At 34.1% G+C, this 15,159-nt stretch overlaps 1 protein-coding gene across 7 annotated transcripts in view; it reads right to left on the bottom strand.

Annotated features, from left to right (window-relative positions):
- LOC149791338 (uncharacterized) overlaps positions 1 to 15,159 on the bottom strand; it is a 234,754-nt gene that overhangs the window by 42,949 nt on the left and 176,646 nt on the right. For all 7 annotated transcript variants that reach the window (XM_089969879.1, XM_089969883.1, XM_089969877.1 and 4 more), the window contains one exon: positions 6,563 to 6,614. In XM_089969879.1, coding sequence (XP_089826005.1) covers positions 6,563 to 6,614 — 52 coding nt within the window. The remainder of the gene's footprint in view (positions 1 to 6,562; positions 6,615 to 15,159) is intronic.

Genomic DNA, 15,159 nt, shown 5'->3' with positions numbered 1-15,159 from the left:
TGCTAAATGCATAGAGGAGTGCAACGCAGGGAGCAAACAAAGCAGGGAATCAGTCAATGCCTATGCGCAAAATATATATGATGCCATCCCTCGTTCAATGCATTGGATATTAAATAAATCCTGATCGCATATTGCAAATCCTTTGCATCAAAAAATGCACAGCAACAAAATGTGTGCATCAATTTTCTCCAGTATGTGTCCCTGACGCACAAATCGTAAAGGGAAACACTTGTCAAGAGAGGCACTTTTTCACAGCAGTTTTGCAGTTGAACTGTATATGAAAAGGAAAAATTGAGCAACCCCATAACGAATTTTAGATGATGTTGACAATGCTGTTGTTATAGGCAATGGAAACGTGACTACTGTATCTTTCTTTCCACCAACATGGTCCTGATAAATAAAAAGTGTTTACTTATAAACACAAATTTAAAAAACAGATCACATATGAATATCTTACAACATAGACTGGTACAGAGGATTGATACAGAAAGCCTAGCAAAGAGGTGCAACAGAACAGTCTACCCAGTCAGGTCTTCAAATGATTCAATCCTATTGACCACTGGTTGTGAGTGTAATCTACTGACCACTGGTCACAATGCGGAAGAGGGAAATGCTGCAGCAATATAATATTCATTCAAGTATATCAACACAAAAAATTTCATCAGTGTAGGGTCAATTTCGATGCAATATGATACAAGATACAGAGGATCAAAAAGCAAAAATGTAAACATCACTCAAGTGTGGAAATTAGATTACTATGACTAAGTTTAAGCATGGATGAGTCCTCTGCTTGAAATGCATCCAAGTCCCTGTTTTCACAAGGTGAAAATTGCATCCAATATCTCCAAGGTGTAACAAACAGATGTGATAATACCATGGTTGTTTATGCATTAAATTAGAAACAATGACCTATTATCAATTTAGTATAGCTGACTGTGATGATATGCATCAAGAATCCAATTTTCAAGAGTGTAGATGAAATAGGATTAAAGCTACTGAGGGCATAATAAAAGAACAGAAAACATGTCTAACATAGCCCCAAAAAGTTAGGTCACATTAACCTAGTTTGGTATGTTCAAGCTGTAATATTTCTCTGACATGGAGTCACCTTAAATTTTAGGAGTGTAGGTAATGTAGGGTCCCACAAATTGAACATACAACAAAAAAACAGAACACCCACCATTCTATTGTTCAAAAAAATCTTTTGCTGAGCTTAGAATTGTTTTTCTTTTGTAAGTCACTAATAAGCTTGTCTTATATCTCATTACTACCCAGTTTTATTGGTTTATATTCACTATGATACCTGGTAAATTAATATTGATAAATGTCAGCTTACCACACTACAAACAATGTGATATTGCCTAAATTTCATTTGGTTTTTACTTATATTTTTACTAATGTATTCTGAGATGATGACTGCTGCTGTACCTGCCTGATGCAACACAGTTTAACAGAAAGTGTACTTCTGTCATGTTGTGTAATATCAACTGAGCAAATGGATGAGCAAATTTGAAATCCCAAGTTGCAATCTGTCTAGGTTTAAAGAGAAATTTGGTCTTATTAACAATGACACACTGCTTAGTGGGTAATTACTTACAGTACCAAGTGAAAACTATCACAGCAATGTAAATTCAACTTAAGTCATTATGATTAAGTCACTAAGTCATTATGATAGATCTGTATTTTGCTGGTGAATGTCAAACTTGTAGCAAGATACTTGCATGCTTATCAAGAGATATAATTATTTGTTTATCAACAAGACCTATTATATTCCAGAGTAAGATTGATTATTACTGAGTTTCTAATTATATAAAGTCACCTTCATTCTGATCTACTGTATGGCAATATAATATTTGGGATAAAACAGTGCCGTTTTTATGAAAGTCATGTAAATATTTACAATTTAAAACTATACTAGCCCTCATTTATGATATCTGCGACTAACACCATCCCTAATAATATCAAAATTAGATGCTGACGGTGACGGCATGCATGCCAACCCTGAGAGGTATAAGCATAATTATTACTAACGACAAAACGCATTACCAGAACACAATGATCGAGAAATCTAAAAATTCTGCAATGAGCATGATATTTGTGCTCAATCTAAGTGTTGTATCACAACACTCTTTTCAAATTTGTAAGGCGGTGATGATTTGTTCTTTTCCTGATCTGAATGACATATTTTGACGATCCATCTCCTCAAATATTTTTTCAGTCATATAATATAAACAAGTCACACTGTTAAAGCATCTTTTGCTTCACATCTGGCACCATTTTCATTACATGCAGACTGTTCCACAACCTAACTATATTATCATGAATCTGACTCAAAGTTTCAAATTTAAAAAACCTGTCTGTTCTTGGCAATGTGTCATATACAGTTCCTATAAAAAGAAAACAAGGAAAACACATATATGTCAAGGATGGATAAATTTACTTTTATGCAATTCTTATGCAACAGTGTTCTTTTTTCGAATATTCTTAAATTTATATGATGAGTGGGATTAAAGAGAAGAAACAATAAAGACAACCATAACTTTCATTGCTTTTTTAAAAATTATTCCAGAAAAATGTAATCTATATACAGGTGAGCATTAAGACATAATTAGTGAAAAAATTAAGCCAAAAGCATAGTGTTCAGCATAGCATGGATGTGATGAGGTTTAGCATCATGAAACTGACCCAAAATAATTACCGTTTAAGCACAGAGTGAAGATATTACATCCAATATGGTTCATATCCTGATGTGATGGTTACCAAGAGAATTTTAAACATTAAGTACACAGGGTTGGCACTGGCTTTAAAAATGTTGTTCCCAAACAAATCGCCAACCACAGTATTTTGTTGCTAATTTTCAAAAACTGTCGCTATTCTCACAGAACAGTACTATCCGTTTATCTGAACACCCTCAGTTCCAAGGTAGTATTGTCGAGATAAGTGGATGTTAAAGGGGAGGGGGGCTGAAAATAATTGAAATTTCACATACAAGAGAAATTGTTTAGGTGACCTGTCATCAGTGACTAGAATTTACACAGAGAAAAAAAAACAAACAAGCAATGGAAATTCTAAATGAATATAACTTGCCTGAAATACACTTGTATATTGACAACTTACATTTGTGTAGTACAAACCACAAAGTGTTAAATAATGCACACGTATATGAAAAATCCATGAATTCGAGTATTTGATCACATGTTAGAAAATTAATTTATCAGTCAAATCCTGTTAGAAAATACAACACACATGTATGTAAAAAAAATGGTAGTCTTCATTTGATCTATATCCCATTGTCAACAAACATGTTTCAGGAAACAATTCACACTGATATTCATTATCCTAGTAGCACGTGGTTGTATAGTTGCTTATATGCTACATGTACATGCACTTAAATTGGCCTATATTTTGATCAGCCAGAGACAACTACATGATGGCAAGGCTACCAAGCATATGAGGCTACTCACAGGAAAATGAAAACGTGTACAAATTAAAAAGTTTAGCAACCATTCCAGCTAGATGTCCCACCTTCATTTAATTTGACGGCCAGATATCTATTATTTCAAAATATTGGAACAAAAATTTGGATTTTACACCAGCATTGGTTGTGATCGTAAGCATATCTTTTTTGTTGCAAACAGGAAACTTTCATGGTACAATAAATATGAAAAATGATCAAATTATGTTTTAAGCTTGTTGCAGACTTCCTCTGATCAAAGGTCTTTGGCTTGCTTTGATGAAGGTACTTGTGTTGAATGCGCCAATGAAGGCCCTCTGTGAAGGACCAAACAAATGCCCATTTTGTTATTGATGCGGCAACATCAAATAATTGCAGAATGTTGAGATAGATTTTTTTTCATTGGCTTAGCATACATACAGAATGATCTGTGATTCAAAATTAATGGAGTTTTTTTTAAGTTACAGCAAAACTATTTTGTTTAGTACATTTTTCAAAAGAAAATAAATACTGCCATATCTTGTCGATTGTATAGTTGTTCCTATTCATGCCTTCAGAGGTGGTCAACTGTAGCTAGTCAGGTAACACAAAAACTGGTTACCATATATTATGGCACACAGTACTAAGACCAGACATCAACATAAGTAGATTATGATATAACAACGCATTAATAGGGTGGTTTGTCAATATGAACGATTGATTTGTTTATGTAACAATAGAGTCTACTGCAATTTTATATCCAAGTTTGCAGCTTCCTGTCATGGTGCCTTTGAATTTCTCCACTGCAAGCTCAAGACTGTATCTACAATTTTTAACAGCTAAGAATGTTGTCACCAAAAAACAAATTGCCAGATAGTATATTTTGTCACCAATAAGGGAAAAAATCGCAATTTGCAACATTGGCAAAGCCCAGCACAATCACTGGCACAGATCTACTATAAGTTGAATAGATTTTATGCAGTCACTAGCATGGAGTGGCCATGTCTGGACAGCATGACTCACAGGTTAAATTATTATGACCTGGAAATTGGATTCATTTAGGTTACAGTAACCTTGATCTTTAAATGGTCTAGCCCAACATGTGCAGCTTTTTCCTCCTGCATCAGCAAGCTATCCATAAAGTTGTGTGTAATTTAAGTTATTGTACAGTAATTGTTCATTCCATTTAAGATGCAGTCATCTTTCACTGTTACTCACAAAACATAAGAGTTCTTTGAGCATGTAATCCAGAAAATTAGATCAAGATATCAGGCCTAAAACCAAACTTACTGTGCTGAAACAATTTTATTCTTTTCACTCCATCAAAAATTTGACTTATAATATTGCAACCCCCAAATTAATAGTGATTTTTCTAACCTTGATGTAAACTGACCTCAGGTTTTGACCATCTGACACAACAATCAATACTCTTACCTAAGGTGTAAGTGACCCTGAAACTTTGGTTAAGGTACATTCTGACCCCAAAATCACTGGTGTCTTCCTTTCCTCAAGAGCCAGCCATATAAAGAATTGGACAAGGGTATGTAATGTAGACCTTTTGATATTGTATGTTAACCATTTTTCTTGTTTTAGATACAATGACCATGACGTCTGACATTTTGATCTTACAATTAATAGATGTATTCCTTGCATCAAGTGCAAGACATCTAAAAGGTCGCATCAAGATTTACTGTTTAGAACTTGTGTTATTGTTCTGAAACCTGAATTGGATAGATGCATGGAAAAATGGACATCATATGTATCGATAGATTGGCTGAAAACTGGATCTCATCATATTCTGCCTTCCTTGACCTTTTGACCCTTAAATTAATGATTCTTCCTTAACCTACATGCAAACTATCTGCAAAGTTTGGTATCTGTAGATGGAAGAGAACATGAATTATTGTGTGGCAACCAGTTGATGAACTTCAGTATATAGTGACTTTACTTTCATTTTTTACAACTGGATTTAATCTTTTCAATAACAAGACTCATGAAGGTGAATTCAATGATAAATTCTCCCATTAACAATTTATACTATAAAGAAACCCATAACATAACTTGTAACAGAATTCTTATCAAATACTGGAGCTCAAAATTGTCATGGTCTATTTTCCACAAGATAACTGGTGCCACATTTCTACAGTATCAGATAATATAATTAACAAAAGACCATTGAAGGGATTAACACTCAAATGACGGAAAAGAACATCCATGAATTCAAGATAAAACCATTTCTTACTTTTAACTCCTGAATGTTGAACCCATTTCTGAGGAAAATTTCAAAATTAGCCATATTGGCTGTAAAATCAGTAACGTTTTCATTTAAGACCAACTAGACATCATACAAAGTCTTTATGTGAAACCCCTAAGTCAATATGACTTTCCATTCAGGATTAACAAAAACAAGATTTTCAAGCTGGCTGCCATGGCAGCCTACTGGATATCTGATTGGCACCATTTTCATTTAGGTCCGACTAAACGTAAGAAGTATTTCAGTGAATACCCAATGTTGATATGACTATCTAGTCTGGAGCAGTAAAAACACAGACTTTCAAGATGTTTTGATTGGATTCCCAAGCAGCAGCATTTTCATTTAACTAGTCAATGGGATAAATGTGTGCATACAATTTCATGGCAATCCTCCAAAACAGTTGAGAAGGAGTAACAGTACAAACCTGTGCTAACAGATTAAGAACGTTGGATGATGGATGAGGGACAACATCCCACAGCTCATCTGGTACATGACCTATTGAGCTAACAATAAATTAAATTTGTTCCTATCGGAATATTTTTGTCAATTTTGTTGCACTGTATTTATGCTGATGTGCAATTTGTTTCTTTCTTTCTCTCAACTCAGATGTTCATCTCAAAATTTACTATCCAGATATATTTATCAAATAATGATATGAAAAACAGATGCTCAGTGCTGGTCTGAAAGTTTCATGTGACTTGTACAGGACTAAATGACATAGGTCACTGAAGATCAAATATGGGGATTTGACTTGTGTATAATATGTACAAGTATATATATGGTAAGTCCTTAAAAAAAACTATCACATGCCTTTAGTATGGAGAAAATTAAATGGTCTGAGCTAAGATGCAGATTACGATATCATATAAACTTACCTTGCTGAAGCTCATCAAGCTTCCCAATCAATTCATCAATCTGGCCCTGCATCTGGTAAAAAGAATATAGAATTCAATTACATATAGATAAACATAATAGTAAACTACAACTTTAACGGCAATCCCTATGAGATTCAAATCTAGCAAACCAAAAATTGTACCGATGTTATTTCTCACTGGCTGTGCTGAGGCATATTCCAAATATTTGTTAAAGTCACAGCAGTAAGAAAGCAGGTCACTTTGACCTTCTTTTACATGTGAAAAAGAAAATGCAGACAAAAAAGGAAATACAGATGATAATAATTGTGTGCAGCCTTCAAAACTTAATACTGATAATAAGATAGGTGTGAGACCTCCAAAGAGCATTCAAAGGACAATATTTAGTTACCAGAATTAAAGTACCATCATCTAAACAAAAATACTGATAGTGAGTGGTGTGAGACCTTCAGTTAGCATCTGTGAGATGAATATCTTAACAGGGTTCAATGTAGCAGAACATAAAAATTACAAAAGTTGGAATTTATAGTAATTTGGATACAAAACTTTTTGGGTGAAAGGGGAAAGAAAATTTACCCACCCACCCCAAAAATCAAGAAAACTGCAAAAAAGTTTCTACAGATATCAGAGGTATGTAGTTTTATTATAATGTGAGAAAAACATGGCAAATCTTGAAATTCTACCAAGTAATAATACTTACTTACCCTATCACTGGACTGGTGGGGATGGCAGTGATAAAGTATGCCACTAGATTAAAACGGCCAAGAGATGTACCTCCAACTAACAAGAGAGTTTATTAGGGACACTAAAAATAACGTACTGAGGACATAGAAATGAGATTAAGGAAAAAACAACGTATTGAATGCCCAAAAGTGTCTATGAACATGAGCGAAAGCAATTTTTTTCCTGAGCCAGAATTACATGTCTTAATAAAACATGTCCAAGAAAAGAGGATGAATGCTATTGAACATAGACCTATGTTGTGGAGTCAGCTTTGTCCAAGTTCTATCAGTTCTAGATGTTCTATTAATTGCCACCTAATGAGAGGATGGAACTTACATGCGTGAATGAGAGTTTCTTTGTCTTGGGAAAGGTCAGCAAAGCAATAGTGACAGAAAATGTATTTTTATTGCTATTAAAATAGCCCACATTTGGTTAGTTGAAAATATTTCAACAATCAAAATGCTGCTGGTACCGAAAAAAAAACAAATTTTGAGCCCTGATAAAATGCCTTGAAACAAAACATAAAAACAACAAATGTTTCAGGTACTTCAATAATGCAATATTAGCAACCATCAAACACTTCACCAAACACATCAAACTTGCAACAAAATATTCAAGAATTTTAAATATGGTTAGCAATAATTTTCTAGACATGCATTCTCTAAAAACATAGAGACATGGTTGTTATAAGATTCATTCAAAAATCAAAATCTTTTTCTTGTGTAGAATACTACGTGAAGAAAAATGTATGTACTAAGATATATTTACTGGTATGCATCAGGAATTCTCTAAGTTGTTCAATATAGAGGCTAAAATAAATATTTAGTCAATTCTAATACAGCTTTTATCATTTTGTTTACACAACAGACATGCTGCAGCATGTTCTCTAATGAATGAAGACTTCCCCCTTGTCACCTAAATAAGGGGAGGGCAGTAGGGAAAAGGGGGGTGGGATGGGGTGAAACTGCCATATTTCAATATTTACCTAAGATATAAATATCGATCTCTTTTTTTTTCTTCCCACTCCACTCTGTTAGAGCTCTACTGTAATCAAAATCCTCAAAACAAGTTTCCTCTAGTTGTATAAGAATTTTCACTTTCTTAAATCAGTGCTTTGCTGCCTACTATGCCAATATCGTATCCGTTCCAAAATCTATATTAAGGTTTTATTTCCATCAATGGCATAGTGTGCTTGTTCAGACATTGGTACTTTGATCAAATAAATATCCTTACTATTTAATTCATTTTTCCAATTCTTATTTATTCAACTTTTAAAGTCCTATATGGTTTTGTAGCACAAGATCTCTCAGGGATGAATTGTTCTAAGAAAGAGATGAAAATTGCACTCTACATTGTATTTGTCTGTATTTTAATTATGCTGGGTATTCTACCTTTTCAACATTTAACTTCACAATGCCACTTAATACGGAGTTGACTGGAATGCATCAGTTTCTGTTCATCCAGTATGTACATCAACTCATATTTAACATCATTTTGGGGTCAAAATCTGTCACTGGTATTTTCTGTAACATTTTCCGAAGTCCAATAGCCTCATACATTTAAAAATCATTCTTATCGTTGCTATTATCTGCCAGTATTTGCTGAATGAAATCGTCATCTGAAGATGAACAATAATGGGTGTCAGCCATTTTGGGTTTTCTAGGTAGTCAGTATGTTAAACAAAATATATGTAAAACTTCCTTGATGAATGCAAAGTTCAAATTTGACAGAATACTTGTTCCAGGGCCCATTTTGTCCAATTAAATTTAGTTCAACAACCATTCATGTCAAGCCAATGAACTTGGATTTGTAAACAAACAGTTACTACCTAGAAAAAGACTGATGTCCAGACGAGTGCTACCAGACCTCCACTCCTGTTGCAACAAGCACTTTACAGGTTAACAGTTAAATAAAGAATGTATACTGTGCAGAGTACATGTTTACATGTACCACTTTAAACTAACTTGTGGGAGATATCATGCATCACTGCTTTCAAAGAGCACAAAGTCATACTGATTTTGCACATGCCCTGGCAGAATGTCTCAAATGTTTGGTGTGCATCAGAGACACACACTTCAAGTTTAGTTTGGTTAAGTCCATTTTAATGTGCTTTGAAATACGTTTTTAGTTAAGAACAATGATCCCTCAAAGATACTGATGACCAAAAGAATTTCCTGGAATCCAGGATATGACCATTTCATTTTTTTTAGCTGCTGAGTGTTGAAACCATCCCTAATATCCTTGAGCTGTAACATATATTTCAAGATGGTCACTGGATATTGGATGTAAGGTTGGCACTTTTTCATTTACGATCAACATAATGTGAAACTCTTGGGTGAAAACACATCTTGTATTAATATGACCATCCAGTTTGGAGAAGCACCAATAAGTAGATTTTAAAAATGACCATCCAGTTTGGAGAAGCACCAATAAGTAGATTTTAAAAATGACCATCATCATGGCCATCTTCCATATATGATCAGGACCAATAAAACATATGATGCCTCTTGGTGAAAATGCCAATATTACTTTCCATTCAAGAGGAGTATTGATAAGATTTTTAAGATGGTTGTTGTAGTGCCCATACTGGATGTTTGATTGGTGCTATCTTAATTTAGGACCAATCAGATATAATAAGAAGTCTTTTATTGAAAACCTCATGCTGATATGTTCATCCATTTGGGAGATGTAGCAATAGCAAGATTTTCAAGAAACCCATCATGACATCATAGCTCATGCGACTTTTCATAACCCCATACAACATGGTGGAATTTAATCCCCTCCACTTTCAATCTGCAGTGGAGGAATAAATACAAAATCATCTCCACACCTCAGGAGGCACACTAATGGCAACTCCACCAGTGAGGGGCTAGTTCTACATTACTGATGCCTATGGAACAACCAATGCCAAGAGTGATTTACAACCAGATATCATTTGAAGAATCAGTCATCTTTATATCAATTATATATTTGGAAAATAAAAAAAATAATTTCAAAAGTGTCATATAATCAGTACATGTATATTTAGAAAAAGTTGATCAACTTCTTTTGCAACATTTTTATGCTTTCGTTTTAGAAATTTGAACAAACATGACAGGCACACCTTGTGCTTCTGTTGAACAGCATAAATTTACCCTACTGTTACAAAGGAAAAGTAATCCTCTGAGAAGTGGAGAATTCAAGTCCAAACTCAAAACCTCTTCTGTTTAAAATATCCAATGAAACAAACAGAAAACACTTAAATGTGAACCATGTGCTTACTCCTTGAACAGTAATTGGCAGTCATGAAGCTGAACATACACAACTTTGAACTGGTTCAAATTTGACTATATGTGTACTGTAAGGGACTGACTATTTTAATGTATGGGGATTGAGTGTTCTTTCAGACCACGATATTTTTTCTTCCTCATATACTAAATTTGTTGCAAGAAAAATAATGAAAGGAATAATGTTTTTTTCATAACATAAATTAGAACAAATCAATTGATTTTTAAAACAATAGTCTCCCCTTTAGAAAATTAAATGATCTCTTCCCCACAAAAAAAGACTTATTTCAGAGAAATGTTAACAGAAATCAATAAAATGATCATTGTTAAAACTTACAAAGGTTTGACGTGGATTAGCATCAAATGATAATCTCTATTTCAGCTTGGTAAAGGCGTGTTTTTATTGCACAAAGTCATCTGACTTGACAAATTGTAGCAGCCCCAATCATGGGTCCTGACATTAAAAACGTAAGTTGTTTGTAATTACATGAACTCAACTTATTGCTGAAACGTCCAGATCTTAGTTTCTGTACATGTAGATTTAAAATCTGTCCCTTTTTAATATTTTAACTAAGATTCCCTGAAATGTTGACATGTCAGGAATCAAAAAAGTAAATCTGGTTAATATTAATAAGCATTTTAACGTTATTTTTGACACTCGTAGTGGTGACTGTGTGTGTGTGATTTGGGTTTTTAACGTAGCTTTAACAATTTTTCCAAGAGTGGTGATAAATTTAAAACAAAAAGAACTGCAAGAATCTTTCATACCAGGAACATCTTTTTTGACTTGGTGGTGTATACAATGAGACCGCTAACGGAAGAAAACTTGACAATGCAGAATTCTTAAACTGTTACCAATGCATTACAAAAAAGTTTCTACTGTTAAATGCAACTAATTGCAATAACTTGCACAGTAGTGTTTTAGATTCCATATTTTGTCAGTGAGAGAGAGAGAGGAACTTTACTAAAAAGTTAATGCTCCAGAAATGTCTTGGAAGAGGTTCATCTACCTTTTCTGTGTTATGCATAGCTTTCAATAGGAAAACAAACAGAAAAAGAAAAAACTAAAACATTTATTTCATCTAATGCTCAAGTTTTCTCGGTGACATAAATATACAGGTATATAATTAAGGTACACTATTCACATAAAAAATGGGTGTATACTTATCTCAGTTCAACTGAGTCTTGAGATTTTGAATAGATGAGTTATTTATAATTTCTGTTGCTAAACAAGGTAGTTCTACAGAAAGGGAGCTAGATGGTCCAGTACTGTAGATCTCATGGTTAAATTACATTTTTATAAGTAATTCTTAGCCAGACCATGGATGCCAACTACCCCTCACCCAGGCATAAGTGTGATATTGCTATTATACATGGCCCAAAAAAGTGTAATCTGAGTGTAAAAAGTTTAATCTATATATTACATGCCAGTATTATAGCATGTATGAATAAGATACATTTATTTTTGTTACTAATCTGGTTCAACAGCTGGTCAAAATTCTTGTCAAAAAGGCAAAATTCATAAGGATTAGAACCAGATTACAAACACAAAATATACTAAAAAATTATTCACTCACTTTAACGAGTCTAGATATGTAACTTTCCCTGAATGATCATGATTTATAATTCTGCAAGGAATATGATAATGTGCTCAGCATGCTGGATTACTCTCACATTCTTCTTCTAGCATTTGTAAAGCAGTGTTGATTTGTCCTTTTTCTTATTTGACATGTTTTTAGGTTTTTGAAAACATCCATCTGCACTAACATTTTCCATCATATAACATCTACAACTCACAACATAAAACATTTCACTTAACCCTTTACCTCACAGAGCAAAGTGCAGCGCGCTATAACAGAACACCTGTTACCTATTCGACTCCATATGCATAGGCCTGCCTGTTAACTGTTAAGCAATGTAGTATATGTTATATTTAACAGCAGTTTTAACCATTTTACATTTTTGGTACACATCTATTATGTGTGGAAAACTTTAAGAGTAAAGTCTGATTGTTATAGCTGTGTAATTATTTTTCACGGAAGAATTTTTTACGTGCTTTAAAATCTTGAGAGAACTCATTCACCATCAAGTCAGTCAGACCGCGTGACCAACCGTAGCTGCCATTTCTCATACTCGAAATTTACAAGTTTTTTGTCCACATCTACGTCACTAAGTCATCTCAATTTGATAATTTATAAAAACTGCTGCCTACATCAATATCAGAGCCTTTACCTAAGTTACTGAATCTTTCATAGTTGCGATTCTAATCATGAAAACTTCGTAAGTACTGAATGAAATCTGCGACCTCCACTTTAGAGAGTGGAGATTATGAACCAGTTACTTTAAATAGCAGATATCAACCAGAACATAAACAGTGACCACGTAATCTGACGTAACTGTCATTCACAGAAATGAATGTAGTATTTAATAGGGGGTTTTCCCTGAAGGTGGCACTATGAAAACCAGCTACAAATGGCTGATGTTTACAGCAGATGTCAAAAGGCGCTTCCATGCGAATGGAGTAGAGATGTCAAAAGGCGCTTCCATGTGAATGGAGTACAGGTGTCCAAAGGCGCTTGCATGAGGTAAAGGTTTAACATGTGGCACTATTTTCTTATAAAAATACAGACTGGTCCACTAACTAGCTTATCAGTATATGAATATGTGAAGCAAAAAATTCAATTTTGAAGAAACCTGTTTTCTTGGAAATGGGTCATATAGAGTTGCTATAATTAGTAAGTAAGGAATGTACTCTTGTGTGCTTCTTATGCAGCAGTAATATTTTTAAGAATATTGGAATCAAAGAGATCAAAAGAAAAATAACAAAAACAACTTGTTATTGCTTTGTTTATATTCTTTTATTGTATCAAAAAAGCGTAATTGATATATAGGCAAGCATAAATTGTAACTGGGTAAAATAAAGTGTAATGATTACGCCAAAAGTGTGTGTGTGTGTGATTTAGATTTTTAATATAGCTTTAACAATGTTCCAGTCATATCGCTATGATGTCTGCAGTGTGGCAGTTTAAAGTGATGTCTAGCACTGGGGCATCATGCCGCAGACATGTAGCATGATGTCCCACCTAGTCACATTATCCTGACACCAGACCGACCAGTCCTAACACTAACCTCTTAATGCTGAGCGCCTAGCAAGGCAGCTGTTAGTACAATTTGTATAAGTTTTTGGGATGACTCGGCCGGGGTTCGAACCCACGACCTCCCGCATCCGGGATGGATGCTCTAACTACTAGGCCACCGGAGCAGTCCCGCTAAAAGTGTAATGGTTGGCATGTATGCATGACCTTTGCCCATTTTAAACAAATAATCTGACTGGCACAAGGAATGGAAGACAATAAGCAGATCAATGCTAATTATTTCACAATCTTTTCTTTTACGAGAATCAAATAATGGAATAGCCTTTGGATATACAGTCTGATACACTTATCCCTGAATAAAATGTTTATTGTGAGCAAAAAGACAAAGAAACTAAACCTGCAGAATAGTTGCTGTTGTGCTTTTAGGTTATCAGTTCACATATGAAATTATTGTGTCAGTAGCAATCAAAACAAATCATGATGATGGCTTCTATTGTGCAAGGTCAGTGTGGTCCAATATCAACATCATGGGCCACATGGACCAGAAATGTAAAGTTCATGGGCCATACATGTATATATTATAGTAATTATACTATAATTATAGAATTAACTTAAATTTAACGAGTGCAGGCCACAAAAATAACCTGTAGTCCTGTAGTTGGACCACTCTGTGCTTGGTTATTATTTGGCACAAAAAGTTTAAATGTCAACCTACAAGTATCAAATAACTTTTTGTGACCATTTATTAAAGAGGAAAAAAAAATACTTTTTCATAATTAATACAAAATAGTATAGTTTAAATTAAAATAAAGATACAAAATCTTAATAATGCTTTTTAAGCAGTCATTTTTGCTTTTGCATGTTGATTTGACAACAAAAGAAAGTCTTTTAGTGAAAACCATCATGCTAATATGACCATCCATTCAATTTGAGTAGCAACAAAAAGAGTTTCAAGGTGGTCTCTTTGGCAGCTAAAATCGATGTCTGACTGGCACCGTTTTCATTTAAAATCATATTATGAAATCTTTTAAAGAAAACCACAAGTCGAAATGACCATCCATTAAGACGGAATGCTGATAACAAAATTTTCAACATTACCATGGCAACAAAGGATGCCAAAGGGGCACCATGATCATTCAGGACCAACAATACATTGGAATGATTGTGCGTGTAACATTTTTTGGCAGTCCTCCCAGAAGTTCTCCTGTAGTGAACAAGCTTGAAAATATGCAATCATGTTGCTCAAAACAATGCAGTCTAGTCTTGCTCAAATAAGTTTACATCACTGTCCCATGTACATGTACAAAAAATGATTTCGCTGATTTTGAAAAGACACGAGATTGATCACCAGAGCAGTTGAAAATAATTAGCTATATGAATTTTGATAGATGATGCAACATTTTTTTTAAAAAAGGACTGCCAGAAGAAAAACACGTATGTGAAAAGTGCAGGACTGTTCAAATCATTTTTCACCACCTGTACATGACAAATTACTATTGAAAAGTGACTTATCTTC

Source organism: Sinohyriopsis cumingii, chromosome 9 (genome assembly GCF_028554795.1).
Source record: "Sinohyriopsis cumingii isolate HCF-2022 chromosome 9, ASM2855479v2, whole genome shotgun sequence".
Taxonomy (NCBI): Eukaryota; Metazoa; Mollusca; class Bivalvia; order Unionida; family Unionidae; genus Sinohyriopsis; species Sinohyriopsis cumingii.
Note: the sequence above shows the minus strand (reverse complement) of the source record. Positions and strands in the feature narration are given on the sequence as shown.